The 19,349-nt window shown below is 34.5% G+C and overlaps 1 protein-coding gene and 2 pseudogenes across 2 annotated transcripts; 2 read left to right on the plus strand and 1 right to left on the minus strand.

The window, feature by feature from the left end:
- Positions 1-607: 607 nt before the first annotated feature.
- Positions 608-4,624, minus strand: LOC114392611 (BTB/POZ domain-containing protein SR1IP1-like). 2 transcript variants are annotated; one of them, XM_028353810.1, is made up of 7 exons: positions 4,497-4,624; positions 4,224-4,292; positions 3,960-4,103; positions 3,773-3,842; positions 2,927-3,529; positions 1,888-2,430; positions 824-1,339 (listed from the first exon to the last, which is right to left on the minus strand). In XM_028353810.1, exons 3-7 carry the CDS (start codon positions 3,977-3,979, stop codon positions 824-826), a joined length of 1,752 nt encoding a protein of 583 aa, XP_028209611.1. In that variant the 5' UTR covers positions 3,980-4,103; positions 4,224-4,292; positions 4,497-4,624. The 2 variants fall into 2 exon arrangements, with proteins under 2 accessions (XP_028209612.1, XP_028209611.1); XM_028353811.1 differs by lacking the exon at positions 4,497-4,624 and having other exon boundaries at positions 608-1,339; positions 4,224-4,422.
- A 10,189-nt stretch (positions 4,625-14,813) lies between these two features.
- On the plus strand, positions 14,814-17,848 carry LOC114391473 (annotated as a pseudogene).
- A 446-nt stretch (positions 17,849-18,294) lies between these two features.
- On the plus strand, positions 18,295-18,952 carry LOC114392012 (annotated as a pseudogene).
- Positions 18,953-19,349: the final 397 nt, after the last annotated feature.

Genomic DNA, 19,349 nt, shown 5'->3' on the forward strand with positions numbered 1-19,349 from the left:
GACAACTACACTGACTAAATGAATAGTTTAATATTAGAAATCTAAGGGATACAAGGGACCCCAAGTTGATGAGACCAAAAATTTAGAACTCAGAACAATAACAATATAGGACTTCCATAAAAATGTCTCATTGTATTGATGATATGAAAAAAAAAAAAAAAAAAATATATATATATATATATATATATATATATATATATAGAAAATGCACATGATACACTTATTTGTACTTACTATGAAGCACTAACAAGTAACTAATTTTAATAAACCAAGTGATTAACTAACTCTAACAGAATTTTACTCACCTAATAACATTTAACCTTATATAAATATTTGAATAGTCAGCAAGAAGCTATGCACTTTTTTTTTTCTTTTGCACAGCACAAGAGGCTATGCACTTTTTAATTCGTAGAATTAAATGAAATTTCACTACTTGATCAAATTACGCTTTCGTTTGTTGTTTGAAAGAACGAATATGCTGTCATGTAAGATTTTATACTGATTTATGTTTTGTGCACATGGTTGATAAGAACAGCAATGATTTTTCCAATGATAACAGATGATAAATTATTGATTCTATTATTCTTGTAATTATAGAGCATCTATGTCACCTTAGGATGCAACACAATCAGAAATTCTGCATTACTTTTGGTTTTTACCAACCTTTACAAATTACATATTAAAGTTATTATTTACTTAAGCATAATTAAATATAATCTACACAAGTATAACAGTGAAGTAAAACTAGTCCTGTTTACAAGCCTAAGAAAACAAAGATAGAACATTAGAACTTGTATACCCTGCAGACATAACGATCTTATTCTTAGGATATGGAATGGCGTCGATTCTTATCAGGTTTTACGCGACCTTTGGGAGGTATAGTGGCAGCATCGCCACGTGAAAAAGGAGAAAGACGACCAAGCTTTTTGGACACAGAGTTAATGAATGACTTTCTAGGCAGAGGAGGCTTATCAGCAGAGCGTGAAGCATAAATCACAGGACTACTTGATGCTGATCTAATTGAAGTTCTCTCAAACTCTTTTAGTCTCATTTTCAGTTTCACTATCTCTAGTTTCAGGTCTTGGTTTTCTCTTCGCAAGATGGAGAGCTCGTTGGGAGATGAATTTACCTTGTCAAGGAAGTTAGGAGAATCCCAGCCTGCACTGCTATCCATGGAATCGCGAAGGCGTTGCTGTTCGTAGTAGAGAACTTGAACAACCATTTGAACTGGAAGCCTGTCGTTTTGAGCAGCGTGTGCACACGCCTCTCGTGATAACTTCTGGCAGTCCATCACGCTACACACTTTCTTTTTCTCCATATCACTTAGAATAGGATGAGCCTGAGAGTTTTAAATTTCTACTTTGTCAGCAGTATTCATGATAAACTCGCGTGTAAATATTTTACATAAGAAGAATATTAGAGTTAAATCCTTGAATTCAATGACAATACTATTGTATGTTCAATGTTGTTTCAGTGTTACCCCAAATGAGGTTAAATAGCCTATAGTAGATAACTGAGAATTAATTATGTACTTTAAGATGATTGATACAATTTTCTTAATTAACTAATCATCTTCTGTGGGGTTGTTTAATCTCATTTTTACTTGGAGTAAGTTAGATAACCCTGGCAAATCAACTAAATCAAAATCTAAAGCCAATGTGGTGAAGCCTTAGTGTATGTGCTTTGTAGAAGACAGAAATCTAATGTTGTTTTGCAAAATACTAAAATGTGATTGTAAGTTCCTGTACTAACAGAAAACACATCCATAATTTGTTACACATGCAGATAATATCAATGGTTGAGTTGGATTTAATAAAAGTTATATCAGTAGGAGAAAATCAGTTTCTATTATTAGCACTAGTGAGAGTATTAGTTTTAGAACCTCACCTTAAGATAGATGTCTATGGCTCTATACATCCCATCTTCTGTTTCTCTTGATTGGTCAGGAATTAGTTCAGCAACAGTGATGAATTTTGAAACAGCTAAATTTCTGTCAGTGGCTATCTCAGCAAGGTAATTCTCCATCAACTTTCCAACCCAATAAACATCACTTTGAGGAGGAGAAAAATACTCATCATCTGCATTATATGGTGAATGATCTTCCTTTTCAGATTGAAGGTAATTCATCATGATTCGCTGCACCGTATCTACATCAAATAATGTGTCCCCAGTGAAAGAATAAGAAGGAATTAGAAGATCATCTAAAACAGCATGTCCTAACTGCAGTGACATCCTCTTTTCCAAATCAAGCCTGCAAGCAACCGTTGTCTCAAGATATATTGCTGCCCTAAGCAACATAGAAAGAAAGCTCACTGACATTGCATTCTTCTCCCTTGGCAGAAGGCTCACTAGTGTCTCCAAAACAACCCTCTTTTCATGCTCTTCTTGTGCTTCAACTTCAATCTTCTTCCTATCCTTTCCAAATATCTCCTGCTCCAACAAAAGAATGTTTCATGATTCAGTTTGTATTTTGATTAAATGTGGTAGTTAATCATTATTATTTGTTATAATTAATTATACAAATTATGTTTTAGCTTTAAATATATTATTTTATATAAAAAGTAATTTTAAGACAATTATTTTTGTTTAAATTCTTTAAAGTACTAATATAATTTTCATATGTTGTCCATGTAAAAAAAATAATTTACAATGTGAATTAATCAGAATTCATTTAAAGTATAACTTTTAAGTAGTTATTAAAAAGTTTAATAAACTTATCATAGAAGTGACAATATAAAAATTCTTTACAACAAGAACATTTAGAAAAGATACACAATTATTTATAAAAGTTGATTTTGTATTTGAAACAATTATTTGTTAAGGGTAATCACAAGAGTGAATATTTTCAATGCACAAAGTCAATAACATATCAAACCATGTTTATTTGTATGTTTTCAATCTTTTGGGTAAGGGGTCTTAGTCTTACCAAACCTCGTAGAGATTTCTGTGCATAGAGCATAATGACAGGGCCAAGAGCAAACTGTTTAAACCCTCTTGCCATCATTGCAATAAGAACTCTTTGAAAGATGTCAATTCTGAGAACTGTGAGATCCTCAGCCCACCAATGAACCACTGGCCTTTGGTGAGAAGCCATGCCAATGCCATCAGTACCAATAATGTCACCTCTCATAGATGAACAGAATTGAGTCTCCTTGGAGGCTATGAATGCAATAGCATCTATGCATCTGCTCACCAGTTTTGCCTTCTCTGCAATCGGAAGGAGGCGTTCCGACACGTGTAAGATCGACGCGGCCCCGGAAATAGTCTTGAGTGCCACTTCATTCAAGTAAGAATCAGCCCTTCCCACCAAATTTCCAACTGAGTAATCCTCTGTCATGTCAAGGTACTCTGCCACGCAACGAAGCATAGCGATGTTTTCGATGCTTATTTCAAAGTTTATGCCATAGCAGAACTTTGTTGCCAGTTCAAATGCTTCTGCTCCACCAGGGACATCATAGAGTTCAATGAAGGCATCACTTGATTCTGAGACCAGTTTCCCTATGTATCCACTCTTGGAAACTAATGGAAACTGCAAATTGCATATCAAGATATAAGAAACTCAGTAATTATTGAATCCCAAATTAACAATCATTAATCTAAGTGTTATGGTTGTAGATAAAAAGCATAAAATTGGGTGAATAATATTAAGCAAGTAACAGTTGCTTGACAATTGCCAAGAAATAGAAAGTGTTATTCTCCATTTAATGATCCTATCTATGATTAATAATTTAATATATGCTGCAAAGTGTTTGTGTATGAATTGGTTCAGTACCTTATGTAACGAAAAGGAAACTTCGCCAACTTGAATGGTGACATCACTTGGAATCTCATGAGAATAAGCCCTGCAATCAAATAGTTCAAGTCACGAGTTTTAGCAAATGTACGTTACATAAGAAAGTTAGGAACGTTTGTTATAAAGAGCCACCAAAGAAGGAGTTTTAGAAGATGAGGAAACATACCATTCACTTGCTCTCTTCATGGCACTAGAAATAAAATAAGCTCCTAATTCTTTCAGAGACAAATCACTAGCAGCTGTCGTAGATTATTATTTCTCTTGTCATCATCGACCATGTCAGAGACAGAATTCCAGGTGGCTATAGTTTCTTTACCGTACGGTTGACGATGAAGCACAAAGAAAGGTAGCAAAAATATTAAGACAATATTATATATATATATTATATATACATGTTCAGGGCAAAAGGGTAAGGAAGTAGAGTGCTTACTTTATATTATATCCCTTTGAAATATTATTCGAATGAGAAGCTCCATGGATAATGAGGGGGAGTTAAGACCTGAAGATCATGAAACAAATAATTAACTTTTATGAAATCCCAAAGTAGGGTCTTGTTGCATGCAAGAAAATCAACCCTATTGAGGGTACAGCGAGGAATATGTGTTTTTGTGGTGTGTGGTGTGTGGTGTGTGGTGTGTGGTTTGTGCTTTAAGTGAGTTTTGAGTGTAAAGGATGAGATAGTTGCATGTTGGTTGGCGTCTACCGGGGTCTGGTCTGCACTTTTTCTCCACATGGAAAGTCTCAAGCCACAAACAAGGCTGTTTCATGAACACTTTCCTATCATCGCAAACTAACTGGAAGATTGTTGGGGCTTTAAGATATGTTGATTAATGATAAAAGTTCCATACTTAGATGTATGTTTGGAAAATATTTTGTTAGAAAAGGTAAAATTTAGTAGTATTTATATTGTAATGATTTTTACTTCTTAAAAGATATTTCTTCACCTTCAATTCATGATATCTCTGTACTGTTGTGCATACACACACACACAAAAAAGGGTTGTGACCATTGCAAATTGTGCTACACTGAAATGCAAAAGTAAACATATATGTTGATCCAAATATTATCAAAACGGCCAAAGGAGAAAATGGTTGAAGTTCAACAACCACGATGAATATTAATACATCCTAGGCCAATTATTTTTATATCTGAGTTGATTTTAATTCAAGATGCGGATTCTCGTTTGCACTATTCTTTTATTAGTTTTTTTTTACTCTCTGTTTGGTTAAGAAGAAATTAATAACATGGAAGGAGAGGGGAAAGTAGTAAAGAAAAAGAAATTACACACTTCATATTTGTTATTTGTTTTTTTTTAAGCATCAACTTAATTTTATGAGTGTGATTGATCGTGTTACTAATAAATGGTTGATCTGAATGATATTGAACTTGATACCTTTAAATAAGATCTTAGTACAAATCTTATGGATGAAAAAAATGTGATTAATAAAAAAAATATCATAATAAAATATATCAGGTTTTCTGATAAAGATTAGTTATCAACAATATAAATATTTTGTTTCAATATCATGGTTACATAAAAAAAAACAAAAGAATGATGGAACAAAAAAGCTTTACATCTAACTAATTGAAGTAAAAAAAAAAATCTTATTTATTTTAAATCTCACTATGGGATTAATAGGGTACTTTTTTGTTCACTTACTAATTTTGTTAGCCCTAATTATTATCTCTACATCTATTTGTCATTATCATTACCCCAGTTATTACCACTATTACTATGATCATTATCGTTATCATTTGTATTGCGACAAACTCGATATTCATATTCTTCGTCATTGTTATCATATTTTTCGTCACTACTAGTATGATTAATCATTATCATCCTTGTTCCCATAGTTAATTGTCACTTTTAGATCAATAATTTGTAGTCCAATTTGACTTAACTCACCCACAACTCCTCATAATTACATGTGTAAAAATAAAATTAAGTTTAAATTATTTTTTCTCTAATTTATTATTTAGGTTCAATTTGATCTTTTAATTTTTAAAATCGATTCAACTTGGTTCTCTAATTTTTAAAATCGATTCATTATTTTAAGAAATATGTATTTTATGGTGATTTAAAACCACTTAGTGATAGTTTTGAACCACCACAAAGTATAATTTCGTATGATTTAATCTAAAACATCAAATAGAATCGATTTAAAATATTAAAAAACCAAATTGAATTCAAAGAAAACTAAAGAAATAAATTGAATCTAAAAAATAAACACTAATTTAACCTAAAATTAATAACTTAATTTAAAATTATAATTTTACACTCTAATTCTTTAAACTCAAACATATAAATCATGTTCCTAAACCAATTCGATTCTATCAACCAATAATTTCAATTCATGATAAATTAGTAAGTTGTTCATTTATTAACAATATATATCATTTGTAATTAAAAAAATTCCTATGATGTATTAATAACTTGTTAAAATACTTTTTTTTTGCATTTATATTAATTATTTATGACTATCTAATCTGTAGATGAATTAAACCTATGAAAGACCTTATCAAAATTTGGGAAGACCATCATTCTCCTCTATCACCTCCATTAAATCTATAAGAAATATCCTAACATTGACACCTGGGTATTGTTACAGAAGCAGTGGTAGGATATGCCCCAATATAATGAAAGGCTAGCTCATGTACCAATCAAAGGCATTTTCTATCATCTTGCTCCCTCATCATGTATAATAAGCCAATAACTGTCCCTTTTAGAAGGCAGACTTATCATCAGACAGAAAGATCATTCATATAAATCCATTTCAGTACCAAATGAGTTCTTTATGGATCTTTTCCTTGGATTGGCTCTCCAAATAATGCACCACATAAATCTTATGGCCACCTGTCAAATTCGAAGATACCCTACAACACCACCATTGCTATTATTTTCGTTACAAATCGATCAATCCACTGCTTCTGATACTTCTCGATCGTTAACCACTACGCAACAAATGTAAATAAAAAGTATAAACGACCCAAGTGCATGCCTTAAAGTAGCTGCCCATGCTTGTCGGATTGCTTACTTATTGTGTGTGAGATAATAATAATCTCAGTAATTTACACAATCCGACAACAATATGATACATCTTAAACAAGATAATTTACACAATCAGATTCCAATATGATATATCTTAAACAAGATAAGGAAATAATCATCCTTTGTGCATTCATTAAACAACTGTAGCAATATCCGTGTCAAACAATTGTTGGCTCTCTAATCTTATGCAAGGAAATCTCTTCTTTCTGTGATTACTCAATTTACCATTTTTTTTTCACTTCACATCTAGTTTATTATAAGTGTATTTTGAATTAATTTTGTCTGCGAAATTTTATACACGTTGAATAAACTTTTTAAGTTATTATGATATAGTATGCTGAACCAAAATTTATCCTTTCGAATGGATGAAATATATTCTTGGTTAAATTAAAACATTAGTCTTTACACGTGATTCTTAATTTATTTTAGTTTCTACATAAAAAAATATAATTCAGTCTTACACTTACACATTAAAGAATTATCAAATAAATCTGTGATTTACAATTGTTGTAATTCCATGAAGTATTCATCTTTTTTTTCTTAGATAACAAAAAATTTAGGTAAATTGAATCCTTTTAAATATGAGCTTTTTTGTTATTAATTCGACCGGCCTTTTGTTGGTTTCATAATTTTTTTAAATGCCCATGAACTACTAAATTTAACTATATGACTAACCCTTTCAAAAAAATTACATGACTAACAGATTACATTGTGATTATAAATTTATTTGAAAGCTTTTTCATGTAAGAATTAATAAAAATTAAGTAGTATCATGATTAGGAGAAAAAGTTTAATTTAACATATAGAGTTACATGGAAATATTCTCCATTTCATGTTGTATGGATCGTTCATTATCGAGTAAAATTACTTACAGATCCAAATTTCAGGCAAATGAAAGGATATCAATCCTCAACGTAAATATTACTAGCATTTTTCCTCGGGCTTCATTGAAATTATATTTTTTATGTGTGATAGTACTCTGAATTGGAGGTCAGAGAGCCTCCTAGAAGAAATAAGAGAGAGAGGAAGGAATAATCAAATTCTCCTTCATTCCATGCAATACCAAAATCAAGTATATATCCCAACCACAAAGTTTGCTACTAACTGAATCCTAGCATAATGGATTCCCCTCCCAAAATATCCTAATAACATAATACTAATATATATGCCCCTTCTAGAATTCAATAGATCATTCCCCCTTAATCTAACTAGTACTGATGACTAAGACACATAGTCTTGCCATTTCCTTGGAGTGACAATAGTCCTTTTGGGCCTGATATTGGTCTCCTTAATGGGTTGCCCACCGACATGTTGCTCAAGTGTATCAATTTTTACAATAAAAAATATGGTGTTATAGAATATGACTTTTTTAATGTATTATTTATTTATATTATAAAGCAAATATTGATCTACAAAAATACAAAAGTATTTTTTTCAATATTGATCTACAAAGCAAAGCCAAATGGTCAATGAGCATCAACCTTGGTGCTCTGAGTTAGAAATTCAACCACGACCATATTAGTCTTCATTCCTTCATTCCTGTTTGTTCAACCTTCGACTTTGATTCTTTGTAGGTGTCATATAATCATTTAGGATTAGACGATTCATAATATTAAAAAAAATAATACGAATTCCAGAATAACCATTTTGGAGGATTACTTTTTGCCTTTTGAAGAGATAAAAAATCAACAATGTCAAATGCATTCCGAAATAACGAATCTAGAATATACAACAACATAATTCACCCACCCTTACAAAGTAGTCAATACTAGAATTATGAAAACATAATTCCAAATTAAGTAATTCAAAATGCAGGTTGTTACCGGATTACCTAATCCGAAAATTTTGTTATCATAATTTCGGATAGGTTGTTCCGTAATGGCCTATTGGGCAAATAAATAAATAAAAACCTTTTAATTTGTTTATTATGGATTATCGAAAGTATGGGAAGCTATTGCAAAATGATGCATTTGCAAATGAAGGCTCGGTATTGTTAGGGAACAATAATTTGTGCTTATGCATATAGAAGTTGCGTCTTGTGCGAATTGCAGTTTGTGTTTTGTGTTAATTGTTACTGATATGAATTTGTGAGTTTGATTGTATAAAATTTGAACCAAAAGTTGCACCAATTGAATCTTTTTGTGCTTTAAGTGTTTTAATTGCCTTATACCGGATTTAAGCGGTTAAGGAAAATATGTGAAGACCCACCCTTAGATTTCAGGATGAAATCCAACACACTAACACCACAATTGCGCTGAAGTAATGTTCTGAAATACTCGATCCACCCTTTTCTTTTCATTATCAAAATTTCCTATACACCACTTGTATGTTGGGCCATTGCTTCCTGCCGTTAAGGTGTCAAAGTTGCAACAAGGGAGGTGGGCGGCACCACCACATAAAGGGAAGGAGGAAAGAAGGGTGGGTACACTAGGGTTGAGACAAAAAAAAAAAAGGATTTGTCCCTTTAATTTTCTATAGGGGTGCAAGAAGAAAAAAAGGAAGTGCAGGAAGTAGAAGCCTTATATTTTTGCCCCCTAAAAGCTTAAAGAGTCCACACACCTTAACCCAATAGAAACTCAATATCAATTTACACACCTAGATGACTAAGCACCAACTTGACACTTAGAAGTTGACAACTTCAATAGCATGCAAGGAAGGAATTACCTTTCACTCTATCCTTGAAATGAGTGTCATTCATGTCTCTTCCTACCATACCAATCATACAGTCACCTTCATGCTCTGTTCGGTTGTGAGAAGAGAAATAGAGTAGATGATATTCTAGAATAAGATTTCTCCTCAAGTTAGAGATCTCATATTCCAGAACACCAAAGTGTATTTCACTCTTTCCCTTCGGTCGAGCATGACTTATATAGGGATTCTTAAATATGGTAAGATCTAATAATATCTTATTTCCACAAATCACGGAGATAAAATATAATCCAAGTAAGATATGATTGAAATATAATTAGGATATGATAGGATATGACTAGATTCCCCCAGGCTATAGAATGGGGTGCTATTAGTAGATATGGTCGAAGTGGTCAACCCTAGGCATATTGAGTTGGATTTGATCAGTCCATTGGGTTTGGCTAGTAGCTTAATCCATAGGGCACCACTCAATGGAGACTAAGAGGTACATAGTCTACCAAGTATGATAGTACGAAGAAGTATCAGGAGTATATGCATTTGCTATATCCACTCTCCATTTTTACTAAGTACACTCTCCTTCTTCTTATTTAAACCAAATGACTTAAATAACCTTCTTATCTCAAATCCCCTTCTTTCCCTCGCACAATCGTACACTCTCCTTCAACAATGCACTCCTTCCACAACAAAAAAAACTTTCCCTCTCTCTTTCATTAGAATCCTTCCTTTCTTTCACTTTATTTTTTACTTTCATGACAACAAAATATTATTTTCTTCCTCATTTGCTTGGATTTACTAATCTAGTAGCTTTATCCTCTTGCTATAAACTAGGAAAAGTGCTTACAATCTTTGAATCTCCATACATGGTTTGCGCATTTTGTGATTTGGTTAGAGGTTCAAGTGGTGGGGTATAGATACATTAGAGAGCTTTCTTTGTCTATCACTATACTGAAATGATCATCTTTTTGGATTTTAGAATAGATGTAACGTGTTTTTTTCATTAAATTTTGAAAAATACATTTTTCAAATTTTTTTACTTCGAAAAAGTACTTTCCAGAACCTATAATTATGTGTTTTGAAAAGTAAATTATGAAATGATGTTTAAATTTCTCAAATACAAAAATTAAAGCATTAATTTTGAAGTGTACTTTCTGGAATGATGATATAGGGGCATTTTAGGTATATTGAGTATTTATAATACTAAAGGAAGTATACTTAGAAAAAAAGGAGAGTTGATATAGCAAATGCCAGAGTATAAGTTCATGATCCATTGGGCTTGACCCAATGAAGATCGAAGGGTATATAGTCTTTCATGCTCAAGTACGATAGTACAAAGAGTCTCAAATATAAAGTTTATGATCCATTGGGCTCGACCAATGGCTTAGTCCATTCGGCACAATCCAATAGAGCCCGAAGGATACAAATAAAAACAAAAAAGATATAATTAGGAAAAAAAATAGATATAAAATAAGATGTTAGGTTATTTGGTTAAAGTGAAATACATGAGAAAAAGAATAGAAATAAAATGGTAAAGTTATATAAATATTGATATAGCTTTATCAATATATGTGCATTATAATTATATTTAAACAAGTGAAGATTATTTTATTATATTTTAAATTTTTTGTTTAAACCACGTGTATCTTCCATCACATAAGACAATCATGTTTTTGCTTGAATCATGTTAGATCATTATGAATGGCAATTCAGATAAACTAAGTTAGAACTGGAAATCCCCCTTCTAGTTAATAATAATATTTATTATATTACTTTCTTTATAGTAAGTAATTTTGAATATAAATCAACTCATTCAAATATATTTTTTTTAATAAAATTCAAAAATCAACAAATGTAAATAAAACCAAGTGTATACTATTTATTTTGTAAGCATAGTAGTATATCGTGACATGTCATCCCTAACCAACCATTAGTTATATTATGGAACTAAAAGCTCAAAAACCCTGCAAGTAATAATATCGAACCCAAAACCCTCTAATCAACCACCAATCCATGCTATCGAATCCCAACTCTCGTTTCCACACACACATCAACTCTAATGTTCATACCTCACCCATGTAACTCTCTTCTTCTTTCACACTCTCCCACACCTTCTTTTCCTTCTCATCCTCCCTCACTCCTAACCCAATCCAAAAATCTCCCCCAAACCACTCAATCCCACACTTCAACTTCAAACCCTTCACATTTCCGTTGTAACCATAGACCCACTACAAGAGCTTCTGAAAAACAACTCCCAATGTCTTCTCAAGGAGTTCGTCGAGTATAAGCATCGTTCCTCTTGAACCCCACATGCCCCCCGTCGAAGGTTCATTCTTATGCGCCCGCGAGACGATAAAAAAGTTGTAAATAGGTTTTTTTTGTCGGCAAATATTAATTGTTTGTTTTTGTTAGCAAAGACTACAACCTCCTTTCCATTTTCCTTCACCATCAGATCAATCTTCTATTTTTTCTCTCTTCGCGAACAGGTTCCTCAAGAGCCTTATCATGCAGTTATGGAGAGCTTGTTGGATACGAATGACAACAAAGTTGAGGGAGATTGGATGAAGATATGGAACCTAAATATTCCTCCCAAAATCAAGCACTTCTTGTGGAGATCCCCTCGAAATTGCCTCCCAACCACTCTCCTTGCTGCAAAAGGTGTTCATTGTCAATCTGAATGTTCTTTTTGCTCCCAACATTTTGAGAATGAGAGGCATCTCTTCCTGTCTTGCCCCAAAGCTAAGGAATATTGGCAGCATGCTGGTCTCTCGAACACTATATAAGCTTCATTGGATTCTGTAGATGACTACAATCAGCTTATATTCTACCTCCTCCATTCCATTCCACAACATCAACAAAACACCTTGGCTTTCACGCTTTGGAGCATCTAGAAGGCTAGAAATAAAAAAATCTGGGAGGAAACTGAAGTTCAACTTGTCACACCGATTAGACTCTCCGAACAATATTTTTGTCAAAATGGCTTGTGGTCAAACATACAACTCGTGACAACCAACATCGTAGTCCACCTCAACATATGTCATGGACAAAACCATATCAAGGTTTCATAAAGTGCAATCTAGACATTGCAATATTTAAGAAGGACAAACCTTTTGGTATTGGAATGTGCACCTTTTGGTATTGGAATGTGCCTTTGAGACAACAATGGTCTGTTCTTAAAAGCTCGAACATGCTACTTCAATGGGCTACCAAATCCTACAAAAGCAGAAGTATTTGGCATGTTAAAAAGCATACATTGAATTTCTGAAATGTCACCCTAGAGTAAATTGATCACACATAATATCACAGTTGTCGCAACATGAATTAATTCTTACCATAAGATATTATCAAATTGTAGACAATTCTTATCTTTTATTCCAAACTCTAGGGTGAGTTATGTAAGGAGACAAACCAACCTTGTTTCTCATAATCTAGCAAGGGCATCAAAGTTCAATCCATGATCTTGATGATTGCATTCCCACTATCTTTCCAAATATTATGAATGAAATGATATGATTCTCTTTTTGTAAAAAAAAACTTACTTTTATTAAATTGATTTTTTTTAAAGTTTTTTTACTTATTTTATGTAAAAATAAATAATTCAATAAAAAAATTGAATAATTTCTTTTTGTTATACAACTATATTATTTAATATAAAATTATATAACTACACAAACAAATTTTACCCGTGCGTGCATCGCAACGCAGAGGTGAAAAATTAGTTTTGATATAAGTCAATTCATTCAAATATATACTTTTAAATAAAATTCAAAAATTGACAAATGTAATAAAACACTAAAAGGCAAATTTACGACAGAGGGCCATATTTATAAAGTATTTACAGATTAGGGTCCCTTTTGAAAGAAATTGCAGGGGGGTCTGTTCTGTGTTGGATGCCGCCAGTTGCATCAGCGATTCAGGTGGTGCCGCCACTAACTGTGGTGAGAATGGGGCTGACGTGGCTGGGTGCCGCCAGCACCAACTACGGTACAGCGTGTGCCGCTACTAGCACTAGCGAGACACTGGACAACCCGCCAATGCCAGTGGCGGGACATTTGCAACGAACCTGCATAAAAAAAATCAATTAAGCTTACTCGTTGTTTTGAAATAAAGTGATTTTAAATTGAAGATTGTTTACCTTGTCCACTGCTTATGAGGTCTTTGCATGTATCATCTAAGCAATCTGAAGCCTCATATGTTGAAGAATTTAATGGATTAAATCTTGCATTGGCTTGTTCATAGCATGACTTGCATGTATCATCTAAGCAATCTGAACGGCAAATGCAGTAAAAATAAATAGTGCTCCGAATTAGTGCCCCACCAAAGCATGATGAGATTGAGAATAGTGCTCTGAATTGGCTTCACACATGTGGTGTTGATCCTTCTGCACTGACCTGTTCCTCTTCCTCAGCATTATTATCTCAAAACACCTGCACAACACAAACACACACAACCAACCAATTTCAAATCAATTAGCCACACCCCAGAGGAAAAAAAAATCAAAACTTTAAATGCATTTTACACTGCAAGTGCAAGATTCTCTAGAAACCCAGAAGAGAAAAAACATGCAAATGAAGAAACCAATAATGGAAGCCAAAGCCTTTCATTATTTCATTCCAACCCATATACTCCAAATGCAAAAAGTGAATTAAAAAAACCCCAAAAAACAAAACTTTTTTATGCCATTGAAAGATGAGTGAGTGAGTGAATGTACCAACTCCCAAGTGAAGCCACCACACTAACTAATCCAGAGTGAAAAAAAAAAAAGCTAAAAGGCACAATCAGTGAGATGAGGTATGAAAACTAGAGAGTGAAAAAGAAGAAAAATCTGAGGGAAAGGAAAAGAAAACCATTAACCCACCCAGTTTTCTCTCTGTGCAGTACGACTCCTCTTTCTTCTTGCATGCCTCAAGAAGAGAAATGTCCCATCATTGACATTGGCGGGTTGTCAAGTGTCTCACTGCTGTGTCGGCCCTTTCTCGCCACAGTTAGTGGCGGCACCACCTAAATCGCTGATGTAACTGGCGGCATCCAACACAGAACAGACCCCCCTGCAATTTCTTTCAAAAGGGACCCTAATCCGTAAATACTTTATAAATATGACCCTCTATCGTAAATTTGCCACACTAAAACCAAGTGTATTTGCAAGCACAATATTTACTGTGACACGTCGTCCTAATCCAACCATCAGTTATATCGTTGAAGAAGAACTAGAAGCTCAAAACCCTGCAAGTAACAAGACCGAACCCAAAACCCTCTAATCAACCACCAATCCATGTTAATGTTATCAGATCCGAATTCTCACTTCCGCACACACATCAACTGTAATGTTCGTACCTCACCAATGGAACTTACCTTCTTCTCCTTCTCGTCCTCCCTCACTCCAAACGCAATCCAAATCTCCCCCAAAAAACTCAATCCCGCATTTCCGCAGTAACCATAGACCCACCGCAGGAGCTTCCCAAGAACAGCCCCCAGCGCCTCCTAAGGGAGCTCACCGAGCGCAAGCGCCCTTCACCCCGAACTCCACGCGCGCCCCGCGGAGGTTCATCCTCACGCGCCCGCTAGACGACAAAAGAGTCGCGGACAGGTTCCTCAGCAGCCCCCAGCTAGCGCTCAACACATTCCCGTTCCTAAGCTCATGCCTTCCCTTCGCCCCGCTCGGCCACGTGGACAACATCTGGATGGAGAAGCACGCACTGGGGTACCCTCTGGAGCCCTCGGTGACGCTCAGGGACGATAGCAAACCCGCCAGGGAGCTCGACACGCTGTTGTACTTGGCGTTCCAGCATGAAGTGTGCGAGAAGAGTAGGGCGCGGCACGTGCGGTTCGGGCACTCGAGGCTGTTCTTTCTCGGGCAGTATGTGTTGGAGTTGGCTTTCACCGATTATTTTTTGCAGAGGTAACCGAGGGAGTCGCCGGCGCCGATGAGGGAGCGGGTGTTCGGGTTGATCTGAAAGAAGAGCTTGCCTGGGTGGATTAAGGGGGTTGGCTTCCCGTATGATGATATGGACAAGTTGGTTCGAAAGGAAAGGGAGGCAACTGTAAAGTAAGTAGCTCTTATCTGTTGCTGTTAGTTAATTTTCAATACAAGGAATGCGCTTCCATTTTAGGATGATAGTGAATTTTGTTTTACTGTTTCTTAAAGTCATGAGATTATGTAAATAAATAATCGGGGTCTAATTTGATATCCTTCAGTTTAGTTGCTAAGTTGATATATTTTACTAGCATTTGGGGTCTAATTTGATGGATTTTTCAATACTATGACGTGTTTACATTTTAGGGGGATAGTGATGCTAGTGAACTTTGTTTACTGTCATTTCTTTTAGCCTTTTCCCTAATGTTACTTGCTTCATGTTTTGAAATTAGCTCTCAATGAAGTCGTTGATGGTAGGAATTGTAGTCCATCTAGCTGCTTTACAATATGATATGCTCACTTTTAAGGAATAAAATATTTTAGAAAATGTAAACATGCCTTCATTCCTGGGGTAGGTCTTTTCTTAGTAGGAGTTTACATGTATCCTCTACGTCCTACGAGAGATAACCATGTTTGAGTCCATAGAACACAGAAATATTAGGGGTGGCAAAGTTACCCCCCTCTCAGTATTTAAAGCAACTGTATGACTAGGGCTCAAACCTGAACTCTGAGTATTCTAGGGGGAGGTCTGCTGTGATGTATTTATGTAAGCACATTGATGTGGGGTTTATTTGGTAGGAGTCACCTAACTGGCCAAATTGAATTGATTGATTAGATTAACACATTGTGTTTTTAGTTGCTTTTAAGTTCCTAATTTTGCCCCCTCTCATGGTATAATGGTATTCTTTTAAATGTTAAACAATAGGGTAGGGGATTTGGATTTGGAAATTTTGTTGATGTTATGTTTTATTCAAACTGAATACCTGCCTGGCAGATTTGGACATGGATGCTTGTATGTTGAGGCCGGCTCTTTGACTCTACTTTTTGTTTCTCCCTATGCCTAATCATCCATAATGTGTGCCATTAGTTTGTTATATCAGGATGTGTAAATATTTTTGAGATCAATTAGTTTTTCTTTTGATGCTAGCTTCCTTTGGAGACCAATCTGTTATGATTCATGAATAATAGTAATAATAAAATATGAGTGGCATATTGTCAAAAGGAAATCTAGGACAGAGAAGAGAAAAAAATGCTCATTGGCCTCTCATGATGATATATTTTGCTGTTGTTTTAAATTTAATCCATATACTGTAGAACACCTTAATCAGTGAAGTGTGTGCCCGTGCCAATAATTTGTTTCTTAAATGTGTTTTTTTTATTTGCTATACTATATTGGCAGGTCTGTATTTTGGGCTTTGTTTGGGGCAATCTATCTTTGTTTTGGTATGCCAGAAGTGTATCGTGTTCTTTTTGAAGTCTTTGGAATGGATCCAAATGCTGAGGATTGCCAGCCCAAATTGTGTAGGCAACTTGAAGATATAGATCATGTATCTGCCGAGTTTGAAGGCAAGATAAGCTGGCAAGATATGGTTGCATATAAGGCAAGCTCCACTTATATTCTGTCATCGTATTATTTGTTTCAAAAACCATAGCTCATAAGGAACTGAATATTGTGGACTATGGATGTCAAACCTAATCTTCCTTCACTATAAATTCAAAATTGTTTTTCTACTTTATTGTGAGTTGTGCATGCAAAACTCCTGTTGTACAATATAATTTGAAGAACAAAATGATGTTTACTGCTCTGCATTCTGCCTCCTGCAGATGCCTTGTTTGCACACCCACGACTGTTCAGAGCTTGTGTTCCTCCAAGCATGCATCAGTTTAGAGGAAATTTATGGGATTATGATTGCAGACCCCAGATTATGCAAGTCCTTGGATATCCATTAAAAATGAAAGATAGAATTCCAGAAATTACTAAAGCCAGGAACATAGAGCTTGATCTTGGGTTGCAGGTATATTATTTCCTCTCGTTCTGGTTTTCATTTTGCCTTATCAGGCTATCACATATACGTTGACTTGACTTTTGACGGTTAGGGAATAAGGATATCTTTGATGCACCTCTGAACAAATAGATAACCATGCATGCTTCTATTGCTTCCATCCTTGGGTTCAATATTCATATTACAATGGCCATCAAAGTTGTTTAAAGACAATTAAAGTTGTCAGAAGTGGGGCTTTTATTTAACCTGTAGTGATACTTGAATGTGATTCAGTGGAAATGGGGAAAGTAAATATAAAAAGAATGACAAGTACTGAGGTATTGGTATAACACAATTGATAATGAATCATGCCTGCTAATTGGATCATTTAATTTGTTTGTTGGATGTTTTAGGTATTTTTATTGCTCTACGGTACTTGGTTTGCCTATGCACAGTCACCTTATTAAAACGAAGTTCATCTTAAAAGCACCCAAATATTGAGCATGTTAATTCTTAATAGTTTAATCAAGAAATATTCAATTCATTTACAACTTTCTTTAATCTCCCTTGAACCTTCCTTGGAAAATGTGAAGTCAGTAGATCAGCTTCAAGGTTCCCTAGATTCTGTTATGAGTTTGATGCTATTAATTTCTTGTTGAATTGCAGCTATGTTTCTTGCATCCATCAAAGTACAAATTTGATCATCCTCAATTTTTCTATGAGAGATTAGAATACCTTGGCCAAAAGATACAGGTACTTTCTATTCATTGTATGTCCGTACTAATATTCGGTTACATTTATGGAATGAAACTCTTGTTTGATTCAGGAAAATATATCATATACAGTTTTTTTATGTCTTCTATGCTGCATACTAAATAATTTTTCTTTTTGGGATTTTTTTACAGGATTCGGTAATGGCTGAAAGATTGTTGATGAAGCATTTAGATGCTCCAGGGTTATGGTTACAAAATAGGCATCGCAGGTTTCTTATGAACAAGTATTGTGGAAGATATTTGAAGGCCAAAAATTGCCACCATTTTACTATATATGACGAAAAGGTTCAAGACGCATAACAACGTGCCTATAGACTGAAATACCCAGTCACTACAACTGTTAAACAGGCCCTTCACGGGCTTTCATATGTTGTTTATGGGAAACGTGATGTGAGACGTCTGATGTTTGAGGTTTTTGACTTTAAGCAAACCCAGCTTGAAGCGAAGTAAATATGAAGAGACAATACAATAGTGACAAGGATACACGAACTTTTCTTTTCCTCATATCCTTCGACCACCTTTCCCTTCTTTACATATCTCTTCCTTTCCTTTTTAACCCTCTTGATCTAGGTTTTTACTTATGATGATTTGATCCACCTTGTTATAATTGATTTGCAAGTTCTTTTGTAGTTGCTCTTGTATATATATTCATTGTATTCTATTAATTTTGAGGTCATGAGTCCTAGATTCCTAAAGTTGCATGGATATGAGGATGCATTATGCGTATGTGTCTGGCTATATGTTTTTTCCCAATCGCCTATAGCCAAGGAGTCTAATTGGACAAGTAGGCGATTTAGAATAAATATTGCCTAATACTTGCCTCATATGACAAAATTATGAGATGAAAAAAGAAATCCAAGTATTTGTTGTGGCTCTGAGAATCATTTTCATTGTCTTCTATTGTTCACCTTTATACTTTTCACATAGTGATAATCATGCTACAATTTCATCGTATAGTTTGAGAAACAGTGGTCATCTTCAAAATTTCCAGTTTGGTTGACAAAATTCTGCAGGTTTGTAAACCTGGCTTTTTTTTTCCGTGATGAATTCTAGTCCACATGCAGTTGTACTTGTACATGTATGGGTCCATTGACAACAAGATTTCCATACGTTGATTATTGCTTTCAAATGTTTCTACTTATTGTCATTTTTGCAATATAATAATATTTGTATCGTTACAACTCCGTAACATGCA

This window comes from Glycine soja, chromosome 17, assembly GCF_004193775.1.
Source record: "Glycine soja cultivar W05 chromosome 17, ASM419377v2, whole genome shotgun sequence".
Classification (NCBI taxonomy): domain Eukaryota; kingdom Viridiplantae; phylum Streptophyta; class Magnoliopsida; order Fabales; family Fabaceae; genus Glycine; species Glycine soja.

Bases quoted from the DNA above. Each gene is read 5' to 3' on its own strand.
- LOC114392611 (XM_028353811.1), bottom strand. From the start codon at position 3,979: ATGAAGAGAGCAAGTGAATG. The intron at 3,843-3,959 runs GTATGTTTCCTC...ATTTGATTGCAG, and splicing joins ATGAAGAGAGCAAGTGAATG to GGCTTATTCTCATGAGATTC. The intron at 1,340-1,887 runs GTGAGGTTCTAA...TAAAACTCTCAG, and splicing joins CCATAGACATCTATCTTAAG to GCTCATCCTATTCTAAGTGA.